Source organism: Lycorma delicatula, chromosome 7, assembly GCF_047948215.1.
Source record: "Lycorma delicatula isolate Av1 chromosome 7, ASM4794821v1, whole genome shotgun sequence".
In the NCBI taxonomy this organism is placed as follows: Eukaryota; Metazoa; Arthropoda; class Insecta; order Hemiptera; family Fulgoridae; genus Lycorma; species Lycorma delicatula.
Window position 1 is genome coordinate 104103712 of NC_134461.1, and position 21055 is coordinate 104124766.

Genomic DNA, 21055 nt, shown 5'->3' on the forward strand with positions numbered 1-21055 from the left:
CTGAGTAATGACCGACGGATGATAGGAAGGAAAAACTACTTTAATGGTCTACCAACGCTATCACCTGTAGGTTTTAATCAGTTAATATTGATAAGTATGTTCCATACGAGAAATGAATTTAAAATTCAAAAAAAAAATTATTCATCAAACTAAGTATAAAGATCTATTTGTTGTTTCTAAATGTAATAATCTATATGGAAAAAAGTAATCTAATAAAGAAGTATTTCGATGGCTAGCCTCTCTGAAGCTGTAAATATCTAGAATATCTGTTAATCTTAAAGCAACAAACATTTAAATCCTTTAATATTTTTTGACGATTGAAATATATATTTTTACCGCAGCCACTTTACGATGCCACTAAATATTATTCATAATTAATAGTATTTTTTTATAAATTTAAGAGTACATTGTTTTCAATAATATAAAATTTTGTTTTGCTTTTCTTTTATAATAAATTTAGTAGTAGATATTAATATTTTCTTAACTTTCTTTTTTTGATGTAATTATGAATGTATCTTTTTCTGTATTTGTATTTCTCACGGTTAATCTATTTGTACTGTATTGAATGGACACTTGCCGATAAGTTTAGAGGCTTGGCGAGACCAAAATATATATAATGAGGAATAAAGTTTTTCTGTTTCTATTTCCCGAGATAATACATAGATAATCATATATATTTCAGTTATATGTTTATAAATTTTTTTACAGAATTTAAAAATAATTTTCATATGGAGTTAAAATTGTTTGGTGATTTCCATGAAGTGTGAATGTTCATTATTGTGCCAGAACTGTCATCGATTAAATCTGATTTATGTTTACTTATAAGATAAAGAGGTGGCTTTATTCAATATATATATATATAATTATACGAGTGTGCATGTGTAAATATTTCGACAGTGATTCAGCATTTCCTGAAGAGTCCAATTAGAAGGACGAAAACCGGGCATCGTTTGATTAATTACAAGCCAATGTTTACGTCAATAAAACTTTCAAATTAACCGGATGAGTTTTTGAAAAGGGAGTTTGGGAGTTTCTAAAGGCAGCCACACGAGCGCTGGGGAAGGAGGGTTGATTATTACAATGGCTTTTATACATAGGGTTGTATACACCCTTGATGTATTTTTGCGGAGACTTTTATGCGGGGTAGCAAGGCAACCGGTGTTCTTTCATTATGCTACTGACATTCAAAGTTTGAAGGTCCTTTTTGAACGGTCTCTTACATTTTTGATCTTATAGTTGATTTGTTATCAGTAGCTTGGTTATTGATAATAATTTTCACGTTAGTTTTTATCTTTTATCAATTATTTATTATAAAGTGATCGGCTGCGTATTTTTGTTGTTAAAGTCTTGTGTGATATTTAAGATGGACTTTAAATTTATAGCTTGTTTAACGGGTTAATGGAAGTGAAATTAACATTTTATGAACTAAGTTATATTTAAAAATTAAAAAAAAAAGTTTTTAAACAAATATATTTTTAAGAAAACATAAGGAATATTTATTAAAAAAATTGACAGTTTATTGAAGTTCTCATGTTGGAAATGTCTCGATCATTTTTAGTAGATTCATTAATACGACCTGATCCAGGAAATAGAAGTTCTATCCGTGAACCGATACCAAATAATCAATCTGCAACGAATTTTCCTTATCCGGCAGCGTTGGGTAATTATTTATTTTCATTCGGTTTACCGCCGACATATCTTAATAGGCCTATGACAGGTTTTACAAATACATCGTCATGTTATCCATCATTATATTGTGATTTATCTGATGTCAAAGATTCAAAAATTATAAGACCTTTGCCTTTAACGACATCATCGACACACAGAAAAAATCCGGCGCCTCAAAAAATTACTAAACAGCCATCGACATCGACTTCATTCAAGATTTCAAGAAGTGTTAGTGATATCATTCGAAGTACATCACCTTCAGATACTTCATTAAATCCAGGTAATATATATTTTTATATAATAGATTAACATTTAATAATAATAAACTCTATTACCATTTATTTTCATTATTATTGTTTATTTATTTTTTAAAGTAAATTAATTATTATTATTATTTTTATATGATATTAATTTAATTATAATTAAAAAGTATAAAGTATATTAATAACATTTTAGTGAAAGAAAATTTATATATAATATACGTATCCGTATACATATTTAGGTTATGTTCGTTTTAAGTGTTATGGAATTATCGCGAAAGGTTTGTTTGTTTGTGTATGTGTGAGTGTGTGTGCGCACGTGTATATATATAGCTTTATTTTAATAAGGGCTTGTCTAATTATTAGAATTACATTTCATAGATGTATTTAGAGATTATTCATTATAATTAGCTAGTAAATAAAATTATTTCAATATATCAATTAATTCTTTTAATAGGTATATTACTCTAATAAAATTTTCTATGTTAATTCTACAAAATTCTTCGTTTTAATCATGTTTTTTGACACGAATATTGTGATTTATTTAAAAGAAAATTTTATAAAGAATATAAATAAAGAAAAAAAGTCTTCCTGATTTACAGTTAGGAGGAATCTTACATAGATATCTGAATATATAAATATCTGAATATCGCTTTTGATTATCTAGGCATCTGAATATAAAGTTCTTAGTCAGTTTTACATATATGTAATTGGTAATCAGGTAGTCATTATTTACCACGATTAACACCAGAAATGCAACGATGTTTTAACTATCTAGTCCAAAAATTGTTTCAAAAATCTTTCTGTAATTTACTCCCAACTTTTACCTCCCCTGGTCGATTTAAAAATACAATTGAAGATTATCTTAAAATAATTTTTGATTCTGAGGTAGAGGCGTTGAGTATCAAGTTAATAGATTTCATAATGTATTTAACAATTTTCAATTAGTTTTAATTTGAAAATGAACGTTTGCCTACTCTTTAGATTTGTATTTATTTATTTTTAAAATTATGTTATTAATATTTGAATTAAATTCTCATAATTTTTTTAAGTTGATATTTTACATAATGTTGTATTATATTATTATTTAATATTAACGTAATTTCGTTATTATAACATATATTTTCGTATTTTTTCGGTAAGGTAATAATGATTAATATGTTTATAAGTAATACTAGTCAGCGGTTTTCCCACAAGCGGACTAACAATAATACACTAACAAGAGTGATTAGTATTTGCATATGTTCTAGGGTTAACGAGATATTCTAATGAGTAGTTATATAATTCTTATTGCTTTTTTAAATTTTTTAAATGGCTTTATCATCTTTTTTTTGAATAAATTATTATTATTATATTTGATTATTAATATAAAAATAACGGATACCAGTCAGTCGTATCTCTTTCACTATATTTGAAACAATATGGCGGAATCAGCATGGTAATTGACTTGTTAAAAAACAAAGAAAAAGCACTGGAATAAATATGTAGCTAACTATTATATGGTTTTTAAAAGAAATTTTAATAATTTATTTCTTAAAATTATTAGTAATTGTCTACTGTCACAAAACAAAAGTTTATTATTCATTGTTTATTTTAATATATTATTTTTTATCGGTAGTTAATTAAATTAAAATCTAAATAGTATGATTTTATTAATTGCCTTATAAGGTTATGCAATAGTTTCTATTATTCCTACGTAACTGAATATCTTGGGAGACTTGATTAATTCATAACTATTAAAACTCTCGGCTATTAAAGCAGCAAATTCGTTATTTTTCTTATGCTGATTTGTTCTAGTTTTTACATTTTTATTAACTTTCTAAGTTGAAGCTAAGTTAGATAAATTTAACATAATGATAATTAAAGATATAATTTTTATTAAATCCAATTTAAAGTTAGGTTTATAAAAATCTCTCCTCGACAAGGAAATTGTACAAAAGAAAAAAAATTGCTTTCAATATTACAACTAAAAGCTATTTACGTTTATATTTAATTGTAAATACGAGTAACAATTGAAGAATTGCAGTAAAATTCAGCTCTTATTTTATCTATACACATGTTTTATGTCTGACGATAAATTCCAAATGTATTCTGTTTTTTAAAAATATATTAAATTTACGTTAATCTTAAATTGTAGGTAAAAGTTTTTAAATGTAACTTGAAGATGAAATTTTTCATTTTTAAAAAATTTCCTTATTTTTTCGTATATAAACCATCAAAATTTTGCATAATTCTTTTATGTTTTTAAATATTATATTTTATTAAAAAAGATTTATTTCAGTAGAAAAAAGTAAAATTTTGATTAATTATTATTTTTATTATAGGTTTCATTTGTTTTAATCTTGATTTTTCTTATTACGAGTGAATTTATATTTTTAAAGTTTAACTTTATTTCTAAAGATAAAACAGGAAAATATTTTTTATTTATTTATTTTTATTAGAATGGAATCCAAATCTAAAAAAAACTACAACAGTGAAAGAAGTTAATTAATTTTATTTCCCAGTAAATACGAGAAATATTACAAACCTTCATAACGATTAATTGATTTCAGAATTAAATAGTTTCAATTTATCATTAACTAAAAAAAAAGTCGGTTAGCGGTAATCTATATGGATTTGGAAGTATACTTTTGGGTAAAATAAGAAATATCATTTCATTTTTCAGATGAGTGTAAGTAGTTACTTACACTCATCTGAAAAATCTCCTCAATTCTAAATAAAATTTTTAATACAAACCTATAATTCTGAGGCAGTTATGTTGTAATTATTATCCATTGATAACCATGTAACGGTCAAGATTTCGGATTGTTTTTCCGGAATAACCATATCAGTCAGAAAATATTCACTGTAGTGATATGATAGAGACTAGTCAGATATTTAACGAGCGTAAATCGATGATTATCTTTGAATTATTTTATTTATTTTTTATCGAAAGTAATCCAATTTTTGTTAAATTTAACATTTACTGAACGGAAAAGTCTTTACTGAATGGTTTTAAACTTTGCAATGGATAAAGACATAACTATTTATATTAATAAATTTACTAAGTATACGAGTACGTTTACTCCAAAAGTGTTTAGGAGATTCTGATATAATTGTTCACCGTATTATTCTGTTCAAAATAAATTCATGTAACATGGAAGTAAAACGATTTTTTCTGTGTACGGCTAATCAAGGATTAAAAAAAAAAAATGTTTCTAATATCGACAAATTTATATTTTAAAGCAGATTCTTTTGAATATTTCTACAATTACATTTAATAATTCTGAGTACTGACTCATGAGGAAATTATGCAGCAATTTTCAGATCTTTAACAAGCATAACTTTTTTATAAACCTTTTCACTAATATAAACAAAAAGTTAAGGTTTTTTTGTACAGAATCAGCTAACTATTAGTGAGTTTTTTATTTTTTTTTGGGAATATAATTTGAATAACTACGAGTGTATTAAAGAGTAAATAACGGTGATTATGTCAAAAATGGGGTATCGGGGTTTTTTTGCAAATCTTTACGTTTTAGGGACAAACTACTTCATCTAGACAAAAAATAACTTATGTATATACTAGTATGTGTGTCGCACTGCGTTTGTCCTTACATCTCAGGATTGACCAAACCGATTTTCTTCAAATTTAATTCAAATATTTCTATATATGCGGCATTAATAATACTAATTTTTTCTCAAAATTCGTTCACGGAGTGGGGAGATATCGTGAAAAAACCAGTTTCGTTTTTTTTTCAGAGGCGTTTAGAAAAAAACTTTATTAAAGCAAATTTTTTATCTACAATGCAAATAAATAATAAAAAATAAAAAATCAAACTTCACAATTAAAGTATTTGTTTTTTTTTTTGCTCTATCTCCTTTCGGTTAAAATATTTATCAATCCTTTTTTTAAAATATAAAGCTACCATGAAATGTCTAGATTTTTTTTAAATTATAGAGATAAACTTTTTAATCTAAAATGTAGATCACTTTTGGAAAATTTTGTTTCTCTTATTTTTAGCTTTTATTAAAGGAATGTTAGTTTTAGAGAAAATTTTATTTAAGCAGATATGTTACGCTTAACCTATATATGAATACTTTTATATTTAAGCTTATATCTTTATAATAATAATAATAATAATAATATTATATTATTATTATAGTATAAAATTATATAAAATAATAATATAAAACTAATTATTACTTATAATAATATAGTGCAGTGGTTCCCAAACTTTTCCGAGTTGCTGCGCCCTTTTACAATTAAAAAGTTTCCATAGCGCTCTACCCTGAGTAAAAGTATGACTACTCGTAAGTAAGAGATAAAAATAAATAAAACTCGTGCATCTTCGTTATTTTTTTACTTTATTAATATTAAATTAATAATTATAAATGTTTTGGTTCAATAAATTATGAAGCTTCTACAATATTTCTCGGCGCCCTTGTGAAGAGGCCGCGGCTCCTCGGAGTACCGCGGCGCACAGTTTGAGAATCATTGATATAGTGTAATAATAGCTGTGCAAAGCACTGTATGACATGACCGGCATAACTGCGAAGATCATGCAATAGTTAGACAGCTTTTTTAAACCGCGAGTATACTTCTTAAAAAAATAATGTTCTGTTTAAAACATATTTATTGAAAGAAATTGTTCACATGTTTCAATATTCAATTACGCAAATAAATGTCAATCCTAATTGTGTATTCCTATTCCTAAATTATGAATCAGATTTCTATAAAATATATAAAAAATATTTCAATATTTTAAATTTCTTCTGAATATACAATAATTGATCAAATTATTTTCATAAAAATGTATTATTACAAAATTTAAAGTTAATAAAAATAAAATGTAATCAGATTTTGTAAAAGTTTGAATCAATTATTTATTAAAAATTATTCCGTAGATTTCTGAACTATAACCGAATTACCTATTAATTAAAAACATTGATTATGTTTCTCTTCAGTTTTGGTAGCTTTTTAATTAAAAGAGTACACGACAAACCTTTTGTATTTATTTACCTAAAACTTAATATTAAAACATTTGTACACAATTAATAATCAAGGATTAATAATTAAAGTTGATTTATGTTAATAATTCGATTAAATTTTCTAGAAGTTGTTGATAAAGTATGGATATGAAAATTTAACGAAAACTTTATTCCACAAATAATTATTATAGTTTCTTATATATTTTAATTACTATTTAAAAATCTATTTTACGGATCTTTTTTTTCGAAAAAATCCCTTATTTATTATAGAGCTGTTTATTTTATATAGAATTGCGTAACTCTTTGTTCCCGTATATCTGTTCACATCAGAAGCATTTTCCGATGTCACTTAAATTGAAATTTGGTAAATTTTACGTCTGATCTAAGTAGATGGAAAGATAAAAAAGCCTTTCCAGTGGAGATCTAAAAACTGTGTTTATTGAACGCAAAATTATAAAAAAAAATTTTTTTCTTATTTAAGAACGCTAAAAATTGTTATATTTCGATAAGCAGCAGCCATTTTATTTTTCCCTTATGTATTAACTCTTATGATCAGTTTTCAAAAACATCTTTCGTTTGCTTTTTTTCTTTCATATTGATATTCTTATAATAATTTCAGCAACTTGTTTTTCCCGTTTTGTCAGTTCTATTTACCATTATTTCATGGTAAATCTTCCTAATTTCATTTATAACACACTTAAATATTGAAATCTTGACGTATTTATTCGTTTTTTAATTTATTAAATCGTGAAAATCTTTTAACCGCCGTAAGAAATTTTATTTTGCAGTTTGTCTTCCGATTTTTGGCATACTAAAATATGACAATGGATCAAAAACATTATGCATTTAATTTAATCATTCACCCCAAATTTAAATTAAAATAAAATAAACCATCAAAATAATAATATTGTAATCTTTGTCTGAAGTATACAATATTTATTATTAGATAATCATTTCTGTCAGACTTCCGAAAGTTAATATATTTTATTTTATTACTAAAAAAAGGGCTGGCAAGATATCGTATGATTTTTCCCGGCTACGTCGGTCAAGCCTTGTATTTAAGTGATGAAAAAAAGTGCAAAGTTTTTTTAAATAATAAAAATATAAAAGAGAACCAAAACATAAAAAAAATAAATTTTAAGAAAGGTTTTTATAAAAATGTTCATATATAATTTAAGCTTAACAAATTTGCTTAAGTAAAGTTTTTTCTAAATCTTACATTCTCTTTAATAAAGGATAAAATAAGAAAAATAAAATTTTCAGAAAGGTTTTCTGTATTTAGGTCCGGGTTTTAATTTTTTTTTAAATTGTTTACATTTCTTGGTAGTTCTATATATGGAGTAAAATCTTACAAAATGTTTTTGAATAATATTTAAACCGAAGAGAAACTGTTCAAAAGAACAAAAAAAGTATATTTCAATTTTAAGAGGTAGTGGTTGATTTTTTGAAAAATATTTTTTTGGATTATTTATATATGCATTGTAGGTAACAAATTTGCTTTAATAAAGTTTTCTCTAAAAAGCCTCTAAAGAAAATAGAAATTATTTTTTTTGCGATATCCCCCAACGAATTATATCCCTGAACGAACTTTGAAAAAAAAAAAAACATTAATTTGATCAATTATTACGTAGAACTATTTGAGCCAAGTTTGAAGTAAAACGGTTTGGTTATTTCTGAGATATAAGGCCAAAAGCAATGCGACACACATATGTTCTTACTATCACTTGCATTCATACTCCAACACCCGGATTTTTTTTAGTTTAAATGAATTAGTTTGTCCCTAAAACGTAAAGATTTTCAAAAAAACCCGATACCCAAGTTTTGACATGATCATCATACTTTCCCTTGTAATATATCCTGTAATATCTAGCTACATTCATCGAGAATGTAAAGTACATAATTTTAATCCTTAGGCCAAGGATAATATCGTTCTAGGCTGGCTCTGTCGAAAACCATATTTATTTTACACGGATATATGCGTAAAATTGACACAAAAGTTCGAAAAAAAACAGCCGCTGGTGTATTTTAATCGGATCTTTTCTGTTATGCGCCTCGTACATATTTTATACATTATTTATGAATTATTATTGTTTTTAACACAATCTCTGAGTTTGAAACCTTCGACCATCCGAACACTAGCACTTTTTTTACTCGGACGCTGCAAGTTTACAGAAAAGCAGGACAACGTTTAGGTCATACAGTCATGTCACAGTCATAACAACGCTTTTCAACAATGGTTTTTACAGTTTACGCCAACTAACGAAAGATCATCTTAACTTCACAGAGAAATATATAATAGTAGAATATTAACAAAATGCAAACTCTCAAATTACCATTTTGTAATAAGGTCATCTAAAAACAATTTTACCCTACGGAGAAAAGTAATCCTTATTATAAAGTACTTTTTAAAACTACGCAGTACACTTACCTAACAGATTTCATATATCTTACTTAACAAACGTAAACTAATTTAAATTATATTTTTAATAATAGAACATTAGCGTATTATGTTGGCACATTAATTATTGTCAAGAGAACAACGTGATATTAACATTGTGTATAAATAGAGAATAAAAATTCGCGTAACCCGTATATAATCTTATATGTAACCAGTGCAGGCCAACACAGGTAACAGTTTTACAAAATTATTTTTCTACAACGTTATTCAATCATTTAATATGCTCATTTAAAAGATATTACACCATAATTTTATATAAATCTGCGAATAACAGAAAAAATCCTTTTACGCATGGCGTTTGCTAAAACCGCGCCGAATGTCAGAAACAATACACACGGTAGTTTAATTATTACATGATCTTATCTGACACAGTAACGATTGGCTACGATAGGGCTCATGAATAGTTATAACAGTTGTAAAAAGTAGCTAAGCAAATCGATAATAAAATAATTTAATATTTATTATTCTACTCTTAGGATACAATATTCCAATGAAAAAAATTTAAAAAATGGGCTATTAAAAAAAATCTAATCATTTTTTAAATTAAGTTATATTTCCTGATTAAAATTGTTGAATCTTGTATAGTTATCATTTTTTCAACGATTGTATAACATTTAAAAAAAAATATTAAGAAGAACCGACGAAATGAAGGTGCGAATGATACTTTTTAATTTGCAAATATGTACATCTTATGTTTGTGTAAGGAGTCATACCCACCAATTGTAATTTTATTTTTTAACCTTTATTTTTTAAGAATTAAAAAATCTGGCAAACAAAGAAAAACTATCGTTTTAAAAGCTCTACTAAAACTGTAGAGTTTTTAATTGAACTGGTTGTAATTCTGCAACCACCTTTTTAAAATAAAGTAATTATACAATCAATTATTAAAATGTACTTTTTAATTTAATTAATGGAAATATGATTTGTCACAGAGACTGCTTGTTTCAGTTATTTTTTTTTTGTAATTTGTATTTAGTTTTTAATTAAATGATTGATTTAATAAATAATATTTATTTGGTACAGCTTAATAGTTTTTGATTACCAATGTTCTGTTACGATTACTCTGAAATAATTAATTAATTGATTCATTACACTGCTTAGTTTATTAAATATATAGTTATATCAATTAGGATAATTGTTAATATAATAATGTATTTTAAATTATTTGGACTTATTATTAGTGTGTTTATAATTACTGTCATGGACACCTTTTAAAACCCCTCCCAAAAAAAAAAAAGTTTTTGTGGGATTACGGGTTCAACTGCTATGGTCATTAGCCCAAATGGAAAATGCCTACTCTAACCAGGATTCGAACCCAGGATTTCCGAGACGTTATTACTCCGCCATGGAGATTGACCAAAAAACTGTTAATTTTTCAATAATTCATTGGAAGGATTATACTTTAAGATCGCGAATCTACAAATATTATTCGAATTTTTCTTTGAAAAAAGTATGTCGACAGCTTTTCCTTAAAAAAATGTAAATATATGTATTTTTGTGAATTAAAAACATGATTAAGTTTTAGCTTCCATTACTATCAGTAACATGTTACATTTCTGAAGTAAATAAATAAAAATTTTTTTCTTCCCAATTTTTTAAAATAATTTATTCAAGCATATCAGAAATTAAAAAAAATATCATATTCGATTAATTTCCTCCATACATCCATGAATGTGAGAATACTTCCTGAAAAAAATTTACTTTAGTCTTTAATTCTTATTATGTTAACTGCAGTTATTTGTTTAAAAGTTAAATGAAATGCTACTACAGATTTCTATCTTTTTTCTTGTTTTTATCTATCTATTTTAATATTTTATGATAATCAAAATACTGGCCCCCATTAATATTATGGGCTAACCAAACAATGTTTTTACCAGTGATATAAATGTTTTATTCAGTTAACTTAGTCCAGAAATTTTGAATTAGATATAATCGCTTTTAACAAGAATTACATTTCATTTAAAATAGAACGCGATTTTTTAAAAATTATATTTTTTAAAGTAGCACCTATATGATTGCAATTTACAAAAAAAAAAAAAAAAATATATTATAACTAAAAGAAATAATGTATAATTTTTTTGGGGATAATTGTACTGCTTGTAGGTGATCTGAAATGAGTCTCAAATTCCAATATCTACATAATTATTTATTCTGATAATTATGAACATAATTAATGATAAGTAATTTATTTTTAATTATTTATTTATTTGACACTAACTTCTACTATTATACGATTATTAAATTTAATTCTATTAGCCTACATTAAAACATACAGTAGTCTATGATTAATAATTAAAATAAATCTATATACTGTAGTTGGAAATAAATCTAAAGGTTTTTTCGTTCTTTAGCAAAGGTTTCCTTAATATTAAACATATATTAATAATTTTTGATATTAAATATGATATTAAAATTTTATAAGTGTCATCTCCATGGAAACTATTTTATTAAATATTAAACAAATTCCATTTCTGTATTAAGTATTAATATTTCAAAAAGTGTTATTTATTCAATAGTAAAAGAAAGTTGTTTTTTCTATCGAAGCAGAGTTTATATATTTTTAATGAAAGATAAAAATTTTGTATTTTTTTTGTTGATTTAATAAGGAGATGACGTTTCTATGGAAATGAAAAGTTTTAATATTTAATAGAATAGGTTTCTAGGGAAATTAAATAGGTATAAAGGGGGAAAACAGTTATTATTAATTAAACTATTTAAATATATTAATGTTAACCGAGTTATAGAGGTTTAAATATTAACATTATATTCAATAGGTAATCTGGAAATAATATATTTACAATTTCTCTCTAACAAAGATGTTTTGAATATTTGAGAAAAATACAATTTTTATTTATTTTTGTATTAACACGAAGCAAAAAAAAAAACGAAAATGACTAATATATTTTCTTGTAAATAAAAAAAAATAGTTCAAATTAAAAGGATAAAATACTTTAATCTCATTCTTACAATATATGATATCAGACTATCATGAAAATGACTTCAATTGTTTGGTGTTTCCTATTTCGCAAGGTGTTTTCTTCTTATTACATATTCCGTAGATGTCGAAGAATATCGATGTTAGATTTTTCTTGTTTACTGTTTAATCTTCTAGAATGAATCTATGTTGGACAATGCCCTGAAAATAAAAAAAAATTATTCTGTACTTTTTCGTTTTACGCCCCCCACTTTTTTTTTTAATTTTTTGACATTAAAATTACTTAATATAGCGCGTTTTATAATAATTGATGAATAAAACATTAGAGAAAACACTAACATGCTGTTTTATACCGGTCATTTTAAACATATTTTACATATTAGTCAAGGTTAGCGAGCGAAGCGAGCGTAGGTTAATATCAAATAAAGCAATAACGAATTAGAAAATTTACCTAAGAGAGGTGTGTGTGTGGTGATCATTTATTCAAAAACTCAAAAGAGATAGGTGGTCAGGAATGACGGTACAAATAGATAAGTCCTCATTTTCAAAAAGAAAGCACAATAAAGGTAGAATTCTTCCAAATCAGTGGGTATTTGAAGGTATTTGCAGAGAAATTATTAATATAATCCAACCAAACTTAACCTATTCTCGCTTCACTTGCTAACCTTCCCTAATTAACAGTAATGTTTTATTTAAATAATAAATTCAATAATTATTGCATTTATTTATAATTTAAATAATCAAAACATTACTGGTAATTAGCCAAGGTTAACGAGCGTAGGTTAAGTTTGGTTAGATTATATTTGTAATTTATATTTATAATTATAAGCAATAATGCTTATATTTTTAGTATGTAAAATATATAATATAATATGGAGAATGTTTAAAATGACCGGTATAAAACAGCATGTTAGTGTATTTTCTCTAATGTATTATTGGGTTAATTTTATTGAGTTATAGGGTTATTCAACCCTGTAAATTAATAATATTAACTTCTGAAGAGTTAATACATATAAAAAAGAGGAAGATTCTGAAGTTAATTCAAAATGTTGCTGTTTAAGAACATGTGGCACATTTAATTTTTGTTTCTCTAATGTTCTATTCATAAATTATTATTATTATTATTAAGTAATTTTTATATGAAAAAAGTGTGGTGCGTAAATCGAAAAATTACCAATTATTCTAACACAGTATTTCATTACCACCGACGGTAAAAAGACTTACAGTAATATCTGAGTTAGTTATATTTTTTCATTGCCTTTTCACCGTACTCTTTATCGAACAAGATATATCTCTCTGACGTCGATTTTTCGGTACAAAACTCCGAAAATTTTACTTTTTAAAAACTTGTCAGTTAATTGGAACCCGAATTCTCACGTACTCGTTACTAAAATAAATAGTTGCTTTTGTTGGAATGAAAATAAAAATATTATGATGTATATTTTCCCAGTTTACGAAATAATTTTCTTAGCAGTACTAAGATTTCATAAAGACGGTTCAGTTTGAAGTTACTTTGTATTAATCTAAAAGGACTTTTTTTTTGTTTTGTAACATGGATCCTAACTAATAAATTCCAAAATAATGATTTCTCAATAACGGGTGGGATTCAGTTGTATATACGTTAAGTTTTTTAAATCGATTGTGTTCTAAGTGTTATACTGAAGTCATGATTTTTGTTATTGAAATTACCGTGTCTATTCTTTAAATCTGTTTTATTAATTCCAATCATTGTCTACTACTATAATTTTTACTCGCTAAATTACATATCCCTCCATTGAGAAATGAATTAAATTAAATCTGAATTAAATCAGGCATTGAGGATGCCTGAATGTATGATACACCAATCATTCCTATGTAAGGGGAGGTAAGTTTTTTATAAAATTCTGTCACCAATTTCTATTTCTTAGATTCGTTTTCATTTTGTACTTTATCGGTCCATCTAATTTTCAATATCATACTATAATATAACATTTTAAAGGCGGCCTCGGTTCTTTTCATTTTGGTTTTTTTTGTACTTTTCATTTCTTTTTGTGCCAGTTCACTTTTGATCTTTATCTTTCTTTGTTCATCATTGTAATTAATCTTTAAATGACAATAATTTGTATTAATTTTATTGTAAATCGTGATAGTTAGTAAACTATAAATAGTTAGTAAATCAGTAGATTTAGTATAGTTTACATAAAAAAAATATATATTCTGATTAATCTACAGTAGTAGAGATTCTGTTAGATTAAGTAATAAAATATAAAAACTTTAAATTATAAAAAAAAAAAAATTAACTAATTTTGTTTTTAATTTAATTTCAGGTGAACCATTGTCTCCTGGATCGGCCAGTGGAAGTAGTATTTGTAATGAACCAAGTTCAAAAAGAATTCGTACAGCGTTTACAAGTACACAATTATTAGAATTAGAAAGAGAATTCTCATCAAATATGTATTTATCAAGGTTAAGACGTATTGAAATCGCAACTTGTTTACGATTATCAGAAAAACAAGTTAAAATATGGTTTCAAAATAGAAGAGTTAAATATAAAAAAGAGGAAGGTTCTGACGTTAATTCAAAATGTTGCTGTTTAAGAACATGCGGACAACAAAGAAAACATACTAAAGAAGATGATATATGTTTAAATAAAGGTGAAATAAAATGTGAAACGCAATCATTTACATCATTATCATCATCAACAAATATTTGTCAGTCAGACAGTCCTAATCTAACACATAATGAGAGTATGAATACGTAATTTTTAATAAAATTATTTATTAAAATACAGCCGTGTAGTTAATATTAATTGTAATTAAAACTTAGTTGTAATATATTATAAGTAAAAAAAAATTGAAAATATTTTTGTGTATTTTTTGGTAAAAAAAACCAGAAATTGTTGTAAGGAAGTGTTGGGTTTTAAATTAAGTTATAAAAGATTTCTTTGCTGATGGCATTATGCGCATGTTTTTTGAATTTCAGCATATTTTTCTTTTCTTACTGACAAAACCTAATATTTGTTAGACCGTTGGGAAACTATTACAAAAATAATGTAGTTGATGAGATTAAATTTTATGCGTATTTTATTTTTTCATTACTTATTAAATTAGGTACAGTATTTGAAAGAATTATATATTTTATTTAAGCGTTTATGGTACTTTAAATTTTAAAAATCAATTGAAGTTGGAGTATTTACATAAGTTCCTATAAAAAAAGACAGAGTAAAAAATTATATATATATATATATTTGTAAATAAATCAATTCATTTCTATAGAATTAACGTAATATTATAATAGCGATATACCTTTACCGATTAACTTGAATTTTAATTGTTCGCTTCATTATGCTAAAAAAAAAAGCTGACAACACAGTTGTAGGACTTTTCCATCACGCAGATTTTTTCTGATGCACGGCTTACATAAACAACTTAATTAAAAATATTTATAATAAATTTTTTTTTAAATTTAATTCAGTGGTTGTAAGTAAACCTCGCGCGCATACCGTATTTCATTCGCGCGGGTGTCGCGGTACTAGCGGCCACTTTAAATACCTTTGTAAACTTTAAATATTATTCATTTATTTAATTGTACCGTTCTCTTGTTACGTCATAACATAGCAAACGACTGTAGCTGCTGTACGTCAGTGCTACACTAGCGTTCCTTGTGATGAGAGGGGGTATTTTTGACGCACCAAAATTTTTGACTTAGCCACTAATTTATTTAGAGCATTTTTTGATGTGAGGGTGCGATTTTGCAAAAATGTTTTCTGCAATTGTTATTTTCTAATTGTTAACAAAGGTGCTTAAGAAATATAAGACCTTAATTAGGCGAAATCTCGAGATACAGTGGGTGATCTTATTCTACAGCCTCACCAGCTTGATCTTTTAAGTAGAGAATTTAATAGCTCCAGTGCCCCATCTATAGAATTAATCTGACCAAGTTCAGCCAAAATCGGTCCAGTAGTTCTGGAGGTATAAGGTGATTTAGAGGGCGACACCGAATATACACACGTACATATGAACATCTGGAAAATTTCCATTCGGTTTTTTGGGTTCCTTAGATATCAAAACGTCAAGATCCGGTGAAAGCCGCATATGCCCTAATTGGACCGATTGCAATACTTTCCTTCTAAAGCTATAGCGCTAGACGGGAAAGTAAAAATCAAGCGTGATTTTATTTTATTTTCCAATAAGTATTTGTTAACTTATACAATTTCATTTCATTATTTAAATTTCTTTTAAAAAACTGAGAAATACCCTTTTTTGACTAAATTAAATTTTAATATCTGTATTAAACTCTAAAAAAATAAAAAAGACTTTCTAACTGTAATAAATAATCTCTCCTTTTTTGTACTTATTTCAGTCGTTTTTTAGAGTTAAAGTAGTAGTTTTTCAGCTATAATCCATTTTTCATGTCAGCAATGCTTATCTTTAAAAATTAACTATTTTTTTCTTAATAAGAAAATATATGTAGTAATTAAATGTATGTAGTAATGTACTATAGTAATTAATGTATGTAGTTAATTAACTCGGTGGGAGTGAAGAAGTAATATTTGAAAAAATCATTAATTCATTAAACTGAAAAAATAGAGTTTTCTTCATTTAAAAAAATAATCATCACTGATTGAAGTAACTATTTTTTATTTAACGGCTGATAATTAGCAAGCTATTTGTCCAGAAACGCTCATTTAGGCAAAGATAGTGAGGAAAAATTATTTATTAAACAATTAATAAGAAATATATTATTTTTTTTTTTGCGGGCGTTAAGTAGGTAAAAAATAATCAGTCTAGATATTTTTCTTTAAGTGTTTATAGAAAAATTCCAGTTGCGTAATCAAATTTTAAGGCTTATCAGAAAAGTAGAATAAGACTAAATTTTTCCCCTAATATGAAGCGTTATTAGGTTTAAATTCATTCGAAGAGTTGCAAAGCGACTAGTATAACCAATAATGTATAAATGTAGTATTCTGAAACAAATCACATTTTTTATATCTAAATCTAATAACAGCAATATAAAATAACAAATTTTCGGTCTGAATGATTTCCGATCCACTGATAGACCTTATATATGTTTAAATAATAGAGGAGTAGAATACAGAGTGTACCATTAATTTTGATACTTAGGAAAAATATTCATTTTTTTATGAAGGCCATGATGTATCAGGAAAAGAATCAAAATATAAATCATTTCAGGAAACGTATCATCAACGTCGTTACGAGTATAATAACGCCGCCAGCTGTGCTAAGTTTACTGGAGCATAACTTTAACAGCTGGATTTATGTTGGTTCCTTGAAATGATTTACCTTTTTCTGATTAACCATGGCCTTCATAAAAAAAATTATTTTTCCTACGTATGGAAACTTATGGGGTTACGTGCTCTTCAACATTGGCGGACACTCATCGAAATGGGTTTTTAAAACAACGGTAATTATGTAGAGTATATTATGTAAATAAAAATAGTGTTTGAAAACTTATGAGACACAGTATAACAAATTTTCCATTGTAAATAATTTCCAAGTAAGTCTGCAGCCAAATTTACAATACTTTGAATATAAATTCTGAAATTATTTTCAAAACGATAAAATACCTTAACAAATTGCTTTTATAAAAATTCTCTTCTAGCTTTTCAAAGAACATAATTAATTTACGTAGAAATAACATAACATGAAAAAGACAACACCATATGGTGTTTTAATTTTTTTTAAATTAAACGATAAAATAGAATTAAAAAAATAAAACAGGAAAAAAAAATTAAACCTTAAAAACACATGTTTAATGACGTAACTGTTTATTTAGAGATTTTGCACAGGATATAGTATTACCTTGAAAAACTGTCTTCTTAGTATCAAGCGAAAAAAGAAAATTCTTTATTCTCTTTAAAATTTGTTCATGTATCACTATATATTTGAAATATTTTTAAAAATGCCTTTTTTTGGATTCTGTTGAGTTGATTTTAACTGTTCTTGAAGTTTTTACTTATCATTCTTTTAATATTTTTTTAAGCCTATATTTGGAAAAAAACTATTATTTATTCCATTTTTGTTAATTTTTTCGATTTTTTTATTAACCCAATGATAAAAATATATTTTTATTCACTTAAAATACAATTATTTTGAACTTTCTTATTATACGCTACAAATATTTGAAAATTATTCCCGTAAAAGTATATAAACTCAAGATTACCTTGAAATAATACAGAATGATTCAGGTGGAAAGGAAAATAATTTAGAAACTGATTCTAGAGCTTGAAATAAGAAAAAAATCATATAAACGTATGTCCAAAAACGTTTTGTTATCGAGTTACGGCTAGCGAAAACTTTTTCCTGGATTTCAGTTCCCTTCGGTGAAATGAGGTCATACTGAAATTTTTAAGGTTTTATGTAAGGGATAAACTTGATGGTTTCTTATATTTTTTGACCTGAAAAATAGAATAAAATAGGTCCCAGAATTGTATCTCCCGTAGTTTTCATTAAACTGAAACATTCGGTGACGAAAAACACTTTTTTTTAGGTTTGAAGTACAATAACTTAGTTAAATGACTAATAAATCCTTATATTTTGTTATAAAAACTTGTAGAGAATTTAGTTCTGAGAGAATTGATGTTTATTTATGAAAACATAAAGAAAAATCAACTTTTGATCTCATTTTACCGGAGAATTGAAATTCGGACGAAATTTTTCGTTAGCCGTAGCTCGATAACAAAGCGTTGTCGACCGCATGTTTGTATGAACTATTTTATTTATTTCAAGCTCTAGAATCAGTTCCCAAATTATTTTCCTTTCCACTTGAATCACTCTGTGTAATCTGTTGAAACTTGTAAATTAAAATATATATATATATATATAAATAAAAAAATTAATAAAATTGAAATTAGTGTCATAATGACTAATGGTGTATGCACTACACATAGCTTACTTTATTGAAGAACATATTATTACATTAAATATTTAATGTAATAATACACTTAATAAACGTAATACACTTTATAAATTACGCTATGAATGCGTACATAAAAAACGATTCCCTCGAAAAGAAAAAAATCTCAGACCTATTCTTTATTTTGAAACCGGTCAAAATATTATAAAATATTTTTTTTTGTAAAATAATTTATCAGTTACTTAAAAAATACAGAAATTTTAAATTAGATACACAGTTAAACAATCGTATACGTCGTACATAATTATTAAAACACTTTATGACCGTTTATTACGAATATTTCTAAGCAGTTTTAAATATATAGAAGAACCTATTAAACTTGCTCAAATATACATAATAATGTATTTAAAATGAATACAGCGTTTTTTCCATAAATTTACTGGATTTTAATAACAATATTATTATTATTGTTGTTAATTTTATACAAGTGCCATTATTACTAATTAATCTTACAAATATTTTTATACTATATATTAAGTTGATACATTTAAAGTACTAGTGTATTGTTATGTAATTAATGTTCTGGAATAAATATTCAATTAACTCATTAGATAAATGAAGTAGTAATATTGCGTCTAAGCTTATTTTATTTTGTAATAATTGTATATATAATTTGACAGATTTTAATTACTTTATATAGAATAATTAGGAACTTATAGATATTTTTATAACAAAGGTTATAAATTGAATTTGAAACTATAGTTGGTACAAATGGCTTTTTATTAATCTTAAAAAGGGATATATAAAATTTATAAAATTAAATGACATGCATTTATTAGTAAAAATATTACAAAATAGTTGGTTTATATTTACATAAGTTGTTTTATACTTATTTAATAAATATTACGGTAGTTTTCCCGACTCTTGCCCCGTTATCTATGAAATACTTGTCACATTATAACTTTCTCAATGAGTTTTTAGATTACAACTTCATAATTTAGCAGAAAACTATGGTGATGTTATATCCAACATTAATTTTCTGTTAAACTATGGAGTACATTTCATCACTGGAAATATTTAGTAAAATTGTGTGAAGTGCTCAAAAAAGGCCTAAAAATATGATGAATTAACTAATTAAGTAATCTTTTTTTTATAACTTCCATCCATTTGACTCTTTTTGGGATTAATAGTTTTTACAAAAATCAACAGTATTTTTGTTACGGATAAATATTTTTATAGATTAAAAAAATGTATGTTTTTTTTTCAAAGTAAATTGTATATTAATCGATCAAATAAAGGCAAGTAGGGTTAAAAAGTAGTCAAAAAAGGATAGTTTATTTTAGTATTTCATCAGTTTTATAAAACATTCATGAATATATTGAAATAGTACTTATTTAAAACACCTTCATTTATCGTGTCACTTTAACGATTCGTGTATATTTAAATGACAAATTTCAGAATTTTACATAGTATCATGTGTAATAAAAAATTCGCATAATGGAAATCGCCAAATTATTATTATAAAAATATATATAAATGGATAATAATTACGTGAAATATAAATATTAATGTTATAGATAAGCACTTTATCAATGCTAAGAGTGCGCTAGTATTTGTACAGATTAATACAAAAGCCGGCCTCCGTGGCGCGAGTGGTAGCGTCTCGGCCTTTCATCCGGAGGTCTCGGGTTCAAATCCCGGTCAGGCATGGCATTTTCACTCGCTAAAAAAATTGTCATTCATCTCATCCTTTAAAGCAATACTTAACGGTGGTTCTGGAGGTTAAAAAAAAGATTAATACAGAAAAAAATTGTTTGAATGAAATAAAATCTTGAACTTATTTTTACCTTTATTGTAACACAAGTTTAACGGATTTAAATTCAGTTTAATCAGTTAAAGAGGTGGTTCAAC

At 25.6% G+C, this 21055-nt stretch overlaps 1 protein-coding gene across 1 annotated transcript; it reads left to right on the forward strand.

The window, feature by feature from the left end:
• The first annotated feature begins 1530 nt into the window (after window positions 1–1530).
• On the forward strand, window positions 1531–15029 carry LOC142328353 (uncharacterized). The gene is made up of 2 exons (XM_075372060.1): window positions 1531–1948; window positions 14596–15029. The coding sequence occupies exons 1-2, from the start codon at window positions 1531–1533 to the stop codon at window positions 15027–15029; spliced, it is 852 nt and encodes a 283-aa protein (XP_075228175.1).
• The last annotated feature ends 6026 nt before the right edge of the window (window positions 15030–21055 follow it).

Coding starts and splice junctions, on each gene's coding strand:
- LOC142328353 (XM_075372060.1), top strand. CDS start 1,531: ATGTTGGAAATGTCTCGATCATTTTTAGTAGATTCATTAATACGACCT. Junction 1,949..14,595: donor AGATACTTCATTAAATCCAG/GTAATATATATT, acceptor ATTTAATTTCAG/GTGAACCATTGTCTCCTGGA.